The sequence below is a fragment of the Chiloscyllium plagiosum genome, chromosome 17, assembly GCF_004010195.1.
Source record: "Chiloscyllium plagiosum isolate BGI_BamShark_2017 chromosome 17, ASM401019v2, whole genome shotgun sequence".
NCBI classification, from domain to species: domain Eukaryota; kingdom Metazoa; phylum Chordata; class Chondrichthyes; order Orectolobiformes; family Hemiscylliidae; genus Chiloscyllium; species Chiloscyllium plagiosum.
The window spans coordinates 67,932,591-67,946,873 of NC_057726.1; the positions used below are offsets into that span (position 1 = coordinate 67,932,591).

Genomic DNA, 14,283 nt, shown 5'->3' on the forward strand with positions numbered 1-14,283 from the left:
CCCTGACTAACTTGAAATCCTGGTACAACACTGGTGTCTTTCATTGTGAAAACTAATGCAAAGTACTATTCCGTACCTCTTCCATTTCTTTGTTCCCCATTACTACTTCTCCAGCCTCATTTTCCAGTGGTCTAATGTCCACATTCGCCTCTCTCTTACCTCAATATATTAAAAACACCTTGCAATTTCATTTTATATTACTAGCTAGCATACCTTCATATTTGCTTTTTTTTAAGTTATTCTCTGCTGGATTTTAGAGGCTTTGCAGTCCTTCCCAACCTTTACATAATTGTAAAACCATTACATCAGATTCAAGCTTCTCCCTTCTCAAACTGCAGGGTGAATTCTATCTTATTATGGTCACTGGTCACTTCGGAGTTCCATCACTTTCCGCTCCCAAATCAAGTCTTTCTCATTACACATCACTAAATCCACAATTGCCTGTTCTCTAGTGGGCTTTATCACAAACTGCTCCAAAAAAAAATTCGTCGACATGAAGTTATTTTCTTGAGATCTTCCCCACATCCTGACTACTACTAGGGAGACCTGTACATAATTCCCATATGGTCTTTTTGCCTTCGCAATTCCTGTGCACCTTCTGGCTCTATATCACTTCTTGCTATTGATTTAATTTAATTTTTTTACTAACAAGGCAACCCTGCCCCCTCTGCCTCTGGTATGTGTCTCCTAGTCCTGATCCCCTTGCTGCCACATCTCTGTTGTACCCACAACATTATACCCATAAATTTAAATCTGCACTACAAGCTCATATGTTTTGATTTGTATATTGCATCCATTTAAGCCCATCTTAAGTCATATCCACAGTCCTAGTCATGTGATTTGCAAGGACTCTGGTCCCAGCATGATTCAGGTGGAGCATGTTTCATCTGTACAGCTCCCTTCTTTCCCTGTATTATTGCCAATTTCCCGTGAATTGTTGTTAGAAAAATGACCAGGTCCTCCAGATTGCCCGATTTTCAGATATATACATACACTGTAAGTGCCCTAAGATGATGGATGCAAGATCATTAGCAAAGTGATGGAAGGAATCATCAGCAGTGCTATCAAACAGCACTTTTAAGAAATAACCGAATTCTGATTTGGTTCAGTTTTGGTTCTGCCACACCAGTCAGTTCCTGACCTCATTAATGCCTTGGTCCAAACATAAACAAAAGAGCTGAATTCGAGATGTGAGTTGAAACTTCCTGCTCATTACATCAAGGCTGCATTTGACTGAGAGTGGCATTAAATTATCCTTGCAAAAATGAAGTTGCTGGGAATCAGCACAAACTTTCCATTGTTTGGAGCTATTCTCAAAACAAAGGAAGTTGGTTGCGATTGTTAGGAGTCTATCATCCCACTGCCAAGGACATCTCTGCAAGAGTTCCTCAGGGTGTATTCTAGGCCCAAACATGTTCAGCTATCTCATCATTGGCTTCCTGTCCACGATAAGATCAGAAGTGGAGATGTTTGCTGATGATTGCACAATGTTCAGCACCATTCATGACCCCTCAAAAACTGAAGCCATCCTTGTCCAAATGCAGCAAGATATGAACACTATCTAAGCTTGGGCTGAAAAGGAACAAGTAACGTTTGCATCACACAAGAGCCAGACATTTGCCATCGCCAGCAAAAGAGAATTAATATTGCCCCTTGATGTTCAATTTCCGAATCCCTACTATCATCATGCTGGTAGATTACAGTCAACCAGAAACTGAACTGGGCCAGCTATGAAATTATCAAGTCAGATGCTCCGCATTCTACAATGAGTAACTCACTTCCTTTTCCTGAATGCCTGCCCACCATCTTCAAGGTCCAAGTCAGGCGTGTAATGGAAAATTGACCACTTTCCTGGATGTATGGAACTCCAACAAAAATTCTTGAAGATCAAGAACATCCAGGACACAGCATCCCTTTTGATTGGCACCACATCCAACTTTAACATCCAGTCCCTTCCCCACTGATGAATAGTCACAGCAATGTGTACCATCTCACCATGCCTCTTTTAGCAGCCCCTTCCAAATCCACATCCTTTATTTCTGGGAAGGCTAAAGTGGATCGATGGAAACGCCATCACTTCCAAGATCCCTTTAAGTCACACTGCCATCGTAACTTGAAAATATACTGCTGTTCCTTCACTGTCACTGGGTCAAAATCGTGGAACTCCCTAATAGCACTTGGGTCCCTATCAACATCCTGACTGAAATAGTCCAAGAATACAGTTCAGCATCACCTTCCCAAGAGCAATTAAGTATGGACAATCAATGTTGGCCTCATTAAGAAAGACCGTATCCTCTGAAGCTCCACCATCATATCAATTAAATTCTGTCCATGGGAAAAGCCTGTCATGCGTGATGGAGCAAGTTGAGTGGGATGGTAAATTTACAGCTTAATTACCATTGCCTGTTTTGTCCTCGTGCTTAGGTTGAATTATCTCCACTCCACTTTGAATTCTAATCTACTTCTACGTGTAATTTGTTCTGTGGTATTTTATAAAGTTCTTCCATAGCCAAGCCAAGACTGTTAATCCCCATTGCACCCTGCAAAGGGACAGGAATCATAAATTCTCACTCACTTCTCTTTTTTTCCCTAGGTGTCATTTTGCCCCAACACTGTAAAAAAATATGACATGCCCCTCATTGTTGAGGTGGAGAATGTTGGCCTGGAAGTTCTTGCAATCCCCATCGTGGCACGGTAATTTCTCTTTTCATTCATCATATATACCCTGTATATGGATAAAGTGGGCTGCAGATGTAAAGTAAATGACATGCAGAAAGCAAATAATTACTCGTCTCAGCATGATACATTGCAAATATCACTGGTGTGTTATTTTCCTTGATGATGACTGCTGGAACTTTGCAGTATTTGCCACCTATATCATATGGTACTGAGGGTTGTTTGAGGTATTTCACTACCTCCAATCTCCTTTGCTACGTCTTGGACCTATTTAATTCTTAGCAATGGAGGATGTATTGCCATAGTCTCTACAGAAGAGCTGAAAATGTGTTGCTGGAAAAGTGCAGCAGGTCAGGTAGCATCCAAGGAGCAGGAGAATCGACGTTTCGGGCATGAGGCCTTCTTCAGGAAGGGTTCATGCCCGAAACGTCGATGATTCCTGAAGATGGGCTCATGCCCGAAACGTCGATTCTCCTGCTCCTTTGATGCTGCCTGACCTGCTGCGCTTTTCCAGCAACACATTTTCAGCTCTGATCTCTAGTATCTGCAGTCCTCACTTTCTCTACAGAAGAGACCCTGTTCTTGGAGACAGGAAGGTCAGGCATAATAATTAGCACCTTAGGAGATGGAGTAGATATGCTCCCTTCAGAAACTGGAGTTGCTCCTTGTTTCCACCAAAATTGAGTAAGACCTCAGTAGAATGAATGGAGTCAATGCAACATGAACATTAACTCCTATACAACCATCACCTAATGCAACATCCTATGCAGTAGTCAGTTAACCAGTTAGAACAAGGGCCTGGAAATGACAAATAAGTCTCAATCTCATTGAAAATAAAAATGGGGCTGGTTTTATTTCAGAATATTAATCCACAGTGCCAATTTTACACCTTCGAGGCTAGGTTTAAATGTATTCCAATGTGTCCGGTGATATATGGCAAACAACTATATTCTATCACAAGCAACAACAGAAATTGGTGGAGAAACTCAGCAGGTCTGACTGCATCAGTGGAGCGAAAGCAGAATTAATGTTTTGGGTCCAGTGACCTTCAGAACTATATTCCATCCCCAGATACCAGTGGATTCCAGGCACATTATGTGTAGCAGGATCAAAGGAAGAGAATGTAGTTGTTCTTAATGCTGCCTTTGTGATCAGGAATAGGGACGTTGCGGAGATTGCTGCAGCAAGTGAATCAAGTCAGGCTCTGAATTTCAGTGAGGTTACTTTGAAGTTACCTAAATAAATGTTTTGAATTTGAACCCAGCATGCAATTAACAGCAGTGTCGGAGGGACCTGGAAGAAGTGGGCCGAAAGAGTCAGTAAAAATCTGGGAATAGCTGAGAATTAAATTTTCTTGATTCTGAAAAGTTGTTCTGGAAGATGTGCCACCATGTTTTTGCACTGATCAATGACACTTTGTATTTGAACAAGATGGTTGATATAACAGACTACGTATAGTAATACAGTGGTGGTACATTATGGAAAATTAGGTTTGTTTTGGCAGTGTAGGAGTTCAGGTGGAAATGTGGAGATAACCTTGCTACAGGGGAAAATGTATTCTCAGCGTTTATAGAAATGTAATAAGATTAGGCGCAATTTTAGGGTTTGCTGTGGTCTGTTTATTTCTTGACATTCATTTGGTTTTGATAGACATGTAATTGAATGTTTTATTTAAGGCAGCACAGTTCTTTGTGCAGTCGTCCCTTCAGACAAAGCAGGCAATATGTCTCTAATTGTCACTCTAGATTACTGCTAATCCTTTTTGCTTCACCATGTAATTAGCAGATGGTAAAGCTTACATATTACTGTAGGTATCACACAATGACTGACTAACTTGTTACCAGCTTTTAACAATTTCTGTTTGACAGATGCATTGTTCCCAATGTGGAGGTGGTTAACCAACAGATTGACCTTGGACGCTGCTTTCTCAAGCACCCTTATGAATGCATGATAAAACTTCAGAATACCAATGATCTTCCAGCATGTTATGGGGTAATTCCACAGGTTAGTCCGAATTGGAATGAATAGTTACTAGTTTGAGTATGTCAGAAAGGTTTTTTTTATTAAATCAAGAGTACAAGAAGAGTGGCTATTATTGGATAGATGATTTTTGCAGCAATGTGCAAAAATTCACTAGTTCACAGGATGACAGGTGGCACTTTCATTCTCTCCAGTGGCTGCCTTCAGAGTGAACTCTGCCTCAGTGAACTCAACTCAGGGAGACACTGGATGAAGATCCAAAACTAGTCTGCAAGTCTTAACTGTTGCTGTCACTCTTCTCACATGGTCAACCATAGTGCTGAATGTGGAATTTCAGAAGGTCCCGTTTAGGAGGTTTCTAAGCAAAATTAAAGCATGTATGCTACAACGTACTCAGTCAAATACAAACTTGATGTCAAGAACATCACTCTCACCTCACCTTTGGATGTTAGGTCTTAGGTTTTCTTTTGAATAAGGCTGTAATGAAGTCAGGAGTTGAGTTGCTCTGCAGAACTCAAACTGAATGTCAATGAGCAGGTTGTTGTTAAGCAAGTTGATCACACCATCCATCACTTTACTGAACATTGAGAATAGACTGATGGGACTGTAATTAGTTGGGTTGAATTTGTCCTGCTTATTGTGCACAGGACATACCTTGGCAATTTTCTGCATGGTCTGGTGGATGCCGGTGTTGTAACTATCCTGGAACAGCTTGGGTAGGCTGGAAGCAAATTCTGGAGCACAAGTTTTCAGCGTTATTACGGAATGTTGTCAGGGTCCACCGCCTTTGCTGTATTCATTGCCTCCACACTGATATCATGTGGAGTGAATCAAATTGGAATCTTGCTGGCAGCAAACGATGTTGTATATTTCATATAATTAAGTACCTCCATTGCCCTTGTTCCCTGCATCCAGAAGCTTCCAGAATCCATCAAATATATTTTGCATCCAGTTTCTAATGACTTTGCAACATCACGAGAAGTTTTTAAACAATGGGAGATTGAGGGTTATGACTGTAATTTCTGAGGAACGGAAAGGAATTTAACTTTAATGGAGAAAATTGCAAAGTTAATGATGCATAGTATGAGGGCAATTTGATTTGGGCTGGGAGTGCAGATATTCAGAGTGTGCTCCTGAATATTAAACAGTAGGTAGTATGGTGGAGTTTGAGTAGTTCTGTATGAGTTCCCAGTCTCACTGAAGTGCATGGGCCTTGACAAGGATCCGGTTTTGGCAGGTTTAAGTCACCAAGCCAGATTTCAGGCCCCATTAAGTAACTAGCTGAGAAATTAAACTGGCAGACATGTGTAAGATGGGTGACCTATTAGCTAGGGAATGGTGCACGGAATTGAGATGCTGCATTTTCCATCAAAAAAATGAAAATGAAAGTACTACTCATTGAAGAAAGGATTTCATAAATTACACCTAATGCTGATATTTCTGAAAGAAAAAAAATTGCAAAATTTGACAAGCAGCACGAATAATAAAAAACTGTAATCGAAACCAGAAAGACGAACCACTCTGATTAAGTTTTCAGATTGGTATCTAAGTATGCATGAGCAGTCTCTGCTCTAGCTGTTGATTGCTTTCCTACCAATCAATAGTTCTAAACTAAGAATAGAAGCTAAAGGAATTTTGTTCATAAAAAATAATCAGAGTTTGAAGCTAAAGCCAGTCTGGTTCAAGGACTTAGATGGGCAAACGTCGAGCAGCGCTGACATCAATTCATTTATTTAAATATCACATAAACATGAGAGTATGATTTGCAGTTAATGTGAGGCAGTATGATTTGGAGTTTGCTGTTTGTGACTGTCTGAAATGCAGATTCATCCTCAGCATTATCATTTTTCTAAAGTGTCACTGCCCATTTATTCCCACAGTTGAATTCATGCTTAAAATATTGCTGTGATTTTTGTTTTGTCCTCACAAATCAATGTTTCATTTATTCAGGGATGCATATTCAACTTAAAAACTATATATGAAAATTAATGCACATCCCCAAAGCTGCCAGTAATGAACTGTGTGTAATAAGTTGCCAGTAATAAGCTCCCAGTTGTGCACACTGCGGCAGAGATGCCACTGAGTAGTCCCAGGCATATCTGCTTTAAAGTGGCTCTGATGATAAAATACTAATGATTTTTTGTAAAGCTAAGTAGAATTCTGTAAAATTAATCCTCACCAAATGCATTGAGCAGGTTGAAAATTAAACTCTTGGATTTTGGACACTGGTGTTTTCAACAAATTTTTGAATCCTTTGTGCTTAATAGTCTGCTGCAGTAGAGATGTTATGGGGATGGGTCTTTTCTGTGAGCCAGAACCTATCTTTATTTTGATGTACAGTAAGATCATTTGCACAAGCTTTCTGTTTTAGGTCTTCTCTAGCAAACTAAGATCATAATCTATCGGAGCAGAGTTAAGGCATGTGGACCATTGGGTCTGCTCCATCATTCGATCATGGCTGATATGTTTTTCAACTCCATTCTCTTGGGTTCTCCCTGTAATTCTTGGTCCCCTTACTAATCAAGAACCCATGTATCTCTATCTTATATACACTCAATGGCTTGGCCTCCACAACTTTCTTTAGCAATGAGTTCTACAGATTCAGCACCATCTGGCTGAAGAATTTCCCGCTTATCTCCGTTCTGAAGGATCATCCCTTCACACTGAGGCTGTTCACATGAGTCCTCATCTCTTATATTAGTGGAAACATCTTCTCTCCGACCACTATATCCAAGCCTCCCAGTATTCTATAAATTAAACTCTGTTGAGTACAGTCCTAGAGTTCTCAATCACTTCTCATGGCAAGCTCTTCATCCCCAGGATCATTCTTGTAAACCTCCTCTGGAATCCACCCCACCCCGAGGCCAGTGCATCCTTCCTGAGGAACAGGACCCAAAACTGCTCATATTATTCCAAATGCAGTCTGACCAAACATTATACAGCCTCAGCAGTACATTTCTGCTCTTATATTCTGGCCCTTTTGAAATGAATGGTAGCATTGTATTTGCCTTCCTAACTGCCAACTGAGCCTGCATGTTAATCTTAAGAGAATTCTGAGTGAGGACTCTTAAGTCCCTTTGTGCTTCAGCCTTTCCCCATTTAGAATATAGTTTACACCTCTATTCTTCCTAGCAAAGTGAATAACTCCACACCCCCACCCATCTTCCTGTGTTTTCGATAGGACATGCATCCTTGGATATTTAGTTCCCAGCTCTAATTCCCATGCAACCACAGTTCTGTGATTCCCACAACATTGTGTCCATAAATTTCAAACTCCAATACAAGATCATTCACCGTTTTTTGAATATTACGTACAATACCTTCAGTCTTGCATTGATTGTCCCCTTAACTGCTGTGCCTGAAGTTAGACTCCTGACTTTTCCATACTCTCTGTCCGATTACGTGTTCTGGAAACTTTAATAATCTCTTCTGAGCCCTCTACACCTTTCCCTTTCTCTATAATTTTCCCTGAATCCATTCCCCCTCTGTTTGGTTTAAAGCTTTATCCACAGTTATGTAATTCACCAGGATTCTGTCCCAGCATGATTCAGGTGGAGCCTGTTCCATTGAAACAGCTCCCTCCTTCCCCATTACTGTGCCAATGTCTCATGGATTCAGATTCATTTCTCCCACACCAATCTTTGAGCCATGTGCTTACCTTTTTAATCTTGTTGACCCTGTGCCAATTAGATCATGGTTTGGATAGTAATCCGGTCATAATACCTTTCTGATTCAGCTTGTCAATTTAGCCCTAGTCCCTCAGCAGACCCTCTTTCCTCTTTCTACCTGTATCTTTAGTACCTATGTGGTCCACGGTAACTGGATCTTCCTCCCCACTCCAGGTTTCTCTGCAGCCCAAATGAGATATCCTGAATCCGGGCACCAGGCAAGCAACACAGCCTTTGGGACGCTTGATTCTATCCACAGAGAACACTGTCTATTCTCCTGACTACATTATCCCTGATTACAACAATAATAGTTTTGTAGTTTGTATACAAGGTTATGTTTGAAAATGAAACAATTTACCTGTTTCAGAAATTGTTTTAGAACAACTTTATGTTTATACATATGGGTCCCACAAGGATAAGGTTGTACATTGGGCCTTTTGATTTTGGAACCTCGACTTACAAATTAAAATCAGACTAATGGAATGAAATTCTCCTGAATGAGCTAACTGTACAGAATTGTTTTGGACAAACTCAATCCAATTCTTACAACAAAGCACGCATAAAAGTGGTGAGAATTGATAGTCTTACTTGGAAAGACCACTCTTAGGAGTACCTGCATAGTATCTGAATGTTTTTCATACTCGGCACTGAGAATCTTCAACAGGCTGAACAAAAGTTTAATAGAGAGTAGATTCATTCAGTCCCAGAAGGAAAAGCCAATAGAACTTTCAATGAATGATGCAATTGTTCCAAGTTGTCCTGTATACTGTACTTCAAAATTGAGCTCAAGACCAATGTATGCATTTATTTCCAAGTGTTACTGTTTTTATTTACAGTTTATTCTCCTCCAGAGTGTGAGATGCTGTTTAGCCTTGTGGCATGCTTTTAAAAAGAAATACATTCATGAGATGCAGGCGTTCATGTGAAGTGCTGTTAGGGAGAATGTTCTTGGATTTTGACCAGAGACAGTGAAAGAACTGCAAGTATACAAGCCTAAATTAAGGTGCCTGTGCTTTGTGCAGACCTTGGCATTCCCATGCACTTGTTGCCATTATGAGGTGGGGACTACAGGTTTTGGGATGCTGCTGAGGTAGCCTTACAAGTACATCCTGTGTCTCTCATCACTCCTCATTAATTTATTGGGTGGTATTGGTATATATGTTTAACTCTAACTTTTCTTGTGTTTGCTGCTTCTCTCAGGGTTTGGACAATCAACAAGGCGTACTTTATTCCAGTCCTGAGCCTTATGGAATTATTGAGGCCTGTTCCATTGTGGAGATCCCTTTAGTAGTGGAGCCGCAACAACTTGGAGAACTGAATACAGAAGTATACATTGCCTTATTTGGAAAAAGTCAATTTCCTCTTGTGAGTTTTTTCTATAAATGGCAAATTTAAGTGTACTGAAGTTGAATGAAAATTTGTTCTGTTGCTCTGTAGATTCTCACTATACAGCAACTGTATTGGTGTACGGACAGGATCAGTCACATTGGCATAGCCATGTACTGTGCGATAGCAGCATACGACTTTGCCAATGTTTTCCACTTGTATATCGAGCAAAAGTACTGGATTTACAATTAAGAAAACAGGTTAGAAAGCCAGGTTGGTTTGGAGTAAGGCAAGCATTTGAATTCACATTTCTTTGGTAAATGTTCAATAACTTAATCCTGTCCCCCGTGATATTGCTATCTAACACCTTCCTCTGTATCTGCTGCTCTAAATTTACATAATCTTTCTTTTCCTTCTTCCTCTTGTGAGGATGCTGACACTTGCTGGGCTACAGCTTTACTTCTGATGTCTCAGCTGAATAAGTATTACGTTGAACTTATCCAACAAGTACTGGCAGTCTTTTATTCACCCACTTGCTGTGATTAAATGCCATGTACTGGCAGAGATCAGAGAGATAGCATTAAACCTGTGGCTGTTTGTTGATCATTGCTACAGCACTTGGTGTATTCATCCACTAAGACAATTGGAGAGCTCAATAAATCAGTGCAAATTTAAAGTAATTTTATAGAAAAAGACTGCAGATCTCTCCTATAATGTTGTAAAGTATTGAATTGTTACTTTTTTCCTCCCATGGAACTCTAATATAAATTCAATTGTAGCTTGCAGGTCAAAATGCTAAGATTGCTGAAAATAAACGCATACAGGATCCAAGATCTTATATAGGCCATACAGCAGAAGTAAAGAAATTATACCGTACCTTTATAACTCACTGGTTAGGCCTCAGCTGGAGTACTGTGCTCAATTTTGGACACTGCATTTTAAGAATGAGGGACTTTAGTTGTGTGGGAAGACAGGAGAATCTTGTTGTTTTCACCAGTGCAGAAGGGGTTGAGGGAGGTTTAACAGAAATGTTCAAAATTATAACTGGTTTAGATTAGATTAGATTAGATTACATTACAATGTGGAAACAGGCCCTTCGGCCCAACAAGTCCACACCGACCCGCTGAAGCGCAACCCACCCATACCCCTACATTTACCCCTTACCTAACACTACGGGCAATTTAGCATGGCCAATTCACCTGACCCTGCACATCTTTGGACTGTGGGAGGAAACCGGAGCACCCGGAGGAAACCCACGCAGACACGGGGAGAACGTGCAAACTCCACACAGTCAGTCGCCTGAGGCGGGAATTGAACCCGGGTCTCTGGCGCTGTGAGGCAGCAGTGCTAACCACTGTGCCACCGTGCCGCCCATAAATTGGTTTGAATGGATAAAATAAAGTGATATTGTTTCCAGAAATGTCAGTAACTAGAGAAAGCACTCTACAGATAATTAGCATAAGAACTGGAGGGAAATTAATGGAAATAATTTTTATTGTGAGTTGTCATAAACTGGTCCTAAAGGTATGCTGGATATAGATCCAATTAGTGCTTTCAGGAAAAATTTTTAAAATAAAAAGAAAATGCAGGACTATAGAGAAAGATATGTAGGTTCTCCTCCAAATCACACACCATCCTGACTTGAAACTATATCACGGTTACTCCAATATCACTGGACGAAAATCCTGGAATTCACTTACTAACAGTATTGTGGTGTTCTTACACCACATGGACTGCAACCATTTGAGAAAGTAGCTCCCCACCACTCGCTCAAGGTTTTCAGGACTAATAACTGCTGGCCTTGTCAGAAGTGCCCACATCTCATGAAAGAATAGAAGAAGATAGGCCTATGATAAGTCTTTCCAAGAATCAACACAAAATGATGGGCTGAATAGTCTTCTGAAGTATATGAATCTATGATCAATACTCTGAATCAAAAAGACATTCAGTGAACATAAGAATTGGAACAGGAATGGGCCATTCAGATTGTGAAGCTTCTCCCACCAGTCTACATGGCTCATCTGCCTCAGGCCTCAACTCCACTGTTGTGTCAGCTCCTGACAACCCTCAACTTCTCGAAATTTCAAAACTCTATGTACCTCCTCCTCAATGTTTACAGTGATCAGGCCTCCACAACTCCCTGGTGTGGAGAATTCCAAACATGCACTGCCCTCTTGGAGAAGAAATTCCTTTGCATCTCTGTCTTAAATGAGTGTCCCCTTATTCTGCAACTATGCTCCCTGGTTTGAGATTCCTCTGCTGGAGGAAATAATCTCACCATCTACCCTGTCAGCCCCCTTAGAATCTTGTAACTTTCAAAATATCGCCCCTCATTCTCCTAATCTATTGAATAATCTATAACGTGCTTAACCATTCTTGATAAGTCAAGCCTGCATCTCAAGAATCAGACTCGTGAATCCCTTTTGAACTGACTCTAATGCCAGTGTATCCTTTCATAAATTTGGGGACCAAGACTGTACTCAGTCCACTCGCTGTAGTCTCACCAACACCCCTACAATTATAACAAAATTTCCCTATTTTTTAAACTCCAAATAAAGACCAAAATTCTGTTTGTCTTCTTCATTAATTGCTGCATCTGAATGCTAGCATTTCATGTTTCATGCACAAGAACACTCACATCCCTCTGCACTGCACTTTGTTGGAAACTCTTTAATTGAATAATAGTCTGTCATTTGATTTTTCCGATTGAAGTGTATGACCTAACACTTTCCTACATTAAACCTCATCTGCCAAGTTTTTCCCACCCACTCAACCTATCTACATCCCCGTGCAGATTCCTTAAACCACGCCTGCCCACCTATTTTTATATTGCTAGCGAATTTGGATACATCACATCTTCTACCCTCCTCTAATTTATTAATATCGCTATTAAATAATTGAGGCCCTAGGACTGATCCTTGTGGCTTGAAACCTTTATATGCAGGACATCAGGCAGACTTTTCTGCCTTCAGTCCTATTATTTTTACAAATACTTTGTCCCCCATAATAAAGACTGTTAAAAGGTATTTCCTTCCATTAGCACCTTAGGGTTTCTCTATTATCTTTGAAATGTTTATAGTGTCCTCCACTTTGAAGGCTGATGCAAAGCATTAGTTTAAGTTATTTGCCATTTCCTTGCTCCCCATTATTGATTTCCCACTTGTGTTCTCCAAGGGTCCCACACACCTTAACTACTCTAATCTTATATACCTGCAGGAGCACCTTGTTAATTTAATTATAATTTTTTTTCCTATTAGTTAGTTTTTCTGGTCATCCTCTGTTGGTTTGTAAAAGAATCCCAATCTTCAAGCCTACTTCTAGGTTTTGCTGCTTTGTATGTCTTATCTTCTGATTGAAAACTCTTCTTGAATGACCTCTGTTAACCACAGAAGGTCCATCCTTCTCATCGAGTTCCTTTTTTTGACCATAATAAATGTTTCCTGAGTGTTACAAAATATTTGCTTAAATGTTTGCCACTCCTCATTTACTAACCTTCCTCTTAGTCTATTTTGCTGGCCTGCTTTTGACAAATTCTCTTCACGTAGAATTGTCCCTAATTAAGTTGGAATCACGAATTTGAGACCCAAGTTGTTTTCCCTCAATTGGAAGCTTACCATTATTGCGATCACTACTCTACTGGAGGATCCTTAACTATGAAATCTCTTCTTTATCCTACCGCATTACATATTACTAGGTGTAAAATAGACTGTTCCTGGGCTGGCCGTCATGTCAGTCATGCATTTAGTTATGCAACCACTCCATTGCGTTAGAAGGTACCAAAATTTGAAAGAGGACCAGGATTTGCACAGAAGCAACTATTTTCCCACACTTTGGTTATCAAATAAAAAGTTTCAGACACACAACTTTGCAATGAAGATAACTTTCTATTTAATAAAATAATAGCAATAGATCACTTTTCTCAGGCCACTATGTGTTAGTGTCGTGGTGAATCTGGGTTCAAGAGTTGAATCTCTGGATTGGAAAGTTTCTTGTGTCACTCTGCTCTTTAAGAAGGATATTAGAGGGAAACCAGCAAATTGCAGCATGGATTCATGAAGGGTAGATCATGCCTGACAAACCTCATTGAATTTTTTGAAGAGGTATGAATGTGGTGGACAGATGTTGTTTATGTGGACTTCTAGAAGGCTTTTCATAAAGTCCCACACAAGAGACTATTAGTTAAGGTGGAAACCCGTGGAATTCAGAGCAAATGGATAGGAAATCAGTTGAGTGACGTTGTTATGAAGGTGGAGGTGTGTACTGTACCTTGAAGAGAGTGGAAGCTGGCACAGATCTAGAGAGGCACAGAGTATGCTGAACAACTTAAAAATGTAATATTTGAGTGTGAAATTAATAGCTGAAGCTGCATTACTATGGTACACAACAAATTCAAATTTGGCCAATTAGTTTAGATTATGGCCCAAGATACCAAAATCCAATCTAACTTGAAATTTAATGTTTTGATGACATTAAACCAATGAGACGGTCTAATGTTTTGGTGTATATAAAATCGGGTATTTTGAACAGTTGGGGAGAACAGCAAAGAGCAGCCAAGCACCAACAGACTGCCAGCAGAATAGCTCTCTGAAAGGTACCTGTCCATAAGAAAGTTGGGCAGCAGAAGACTGAAGTC

The 14,283-nt window shown here is 40.2% G+C and overlaps 1 protein-coding gene across 2 annotated transcripts in view; it reads left to right on the forward strand.

Annotated features, from left to right (window-relative positions):
- Positions 1-14,283, forward strand: part of hydin (HYDIN axonemal central pair apparatus protein) — a 915,145-nt gene that overhangs the window by 391,628 nt on the left and 509,234 nt on the right. For both annotated transcript variants that reach the window (XM_043707374.1, XM_043707375.1), the window contains 3 exons: positions 2,594-2,694; positions 4,545-4,680; positions 9,525-9,689. In XM_043707374.1, the coding sequence (XP_043563309.1) occupies positions 2,594-2,694; positions 4,545-4,680; positions 9,525-9,689 (402 nt within the window). The remainder of the gene's footprint in view (positions 1-2,593; positions 2,695-4,544; positions 4,681-9,524; positions 9,690-14,283) is intronic.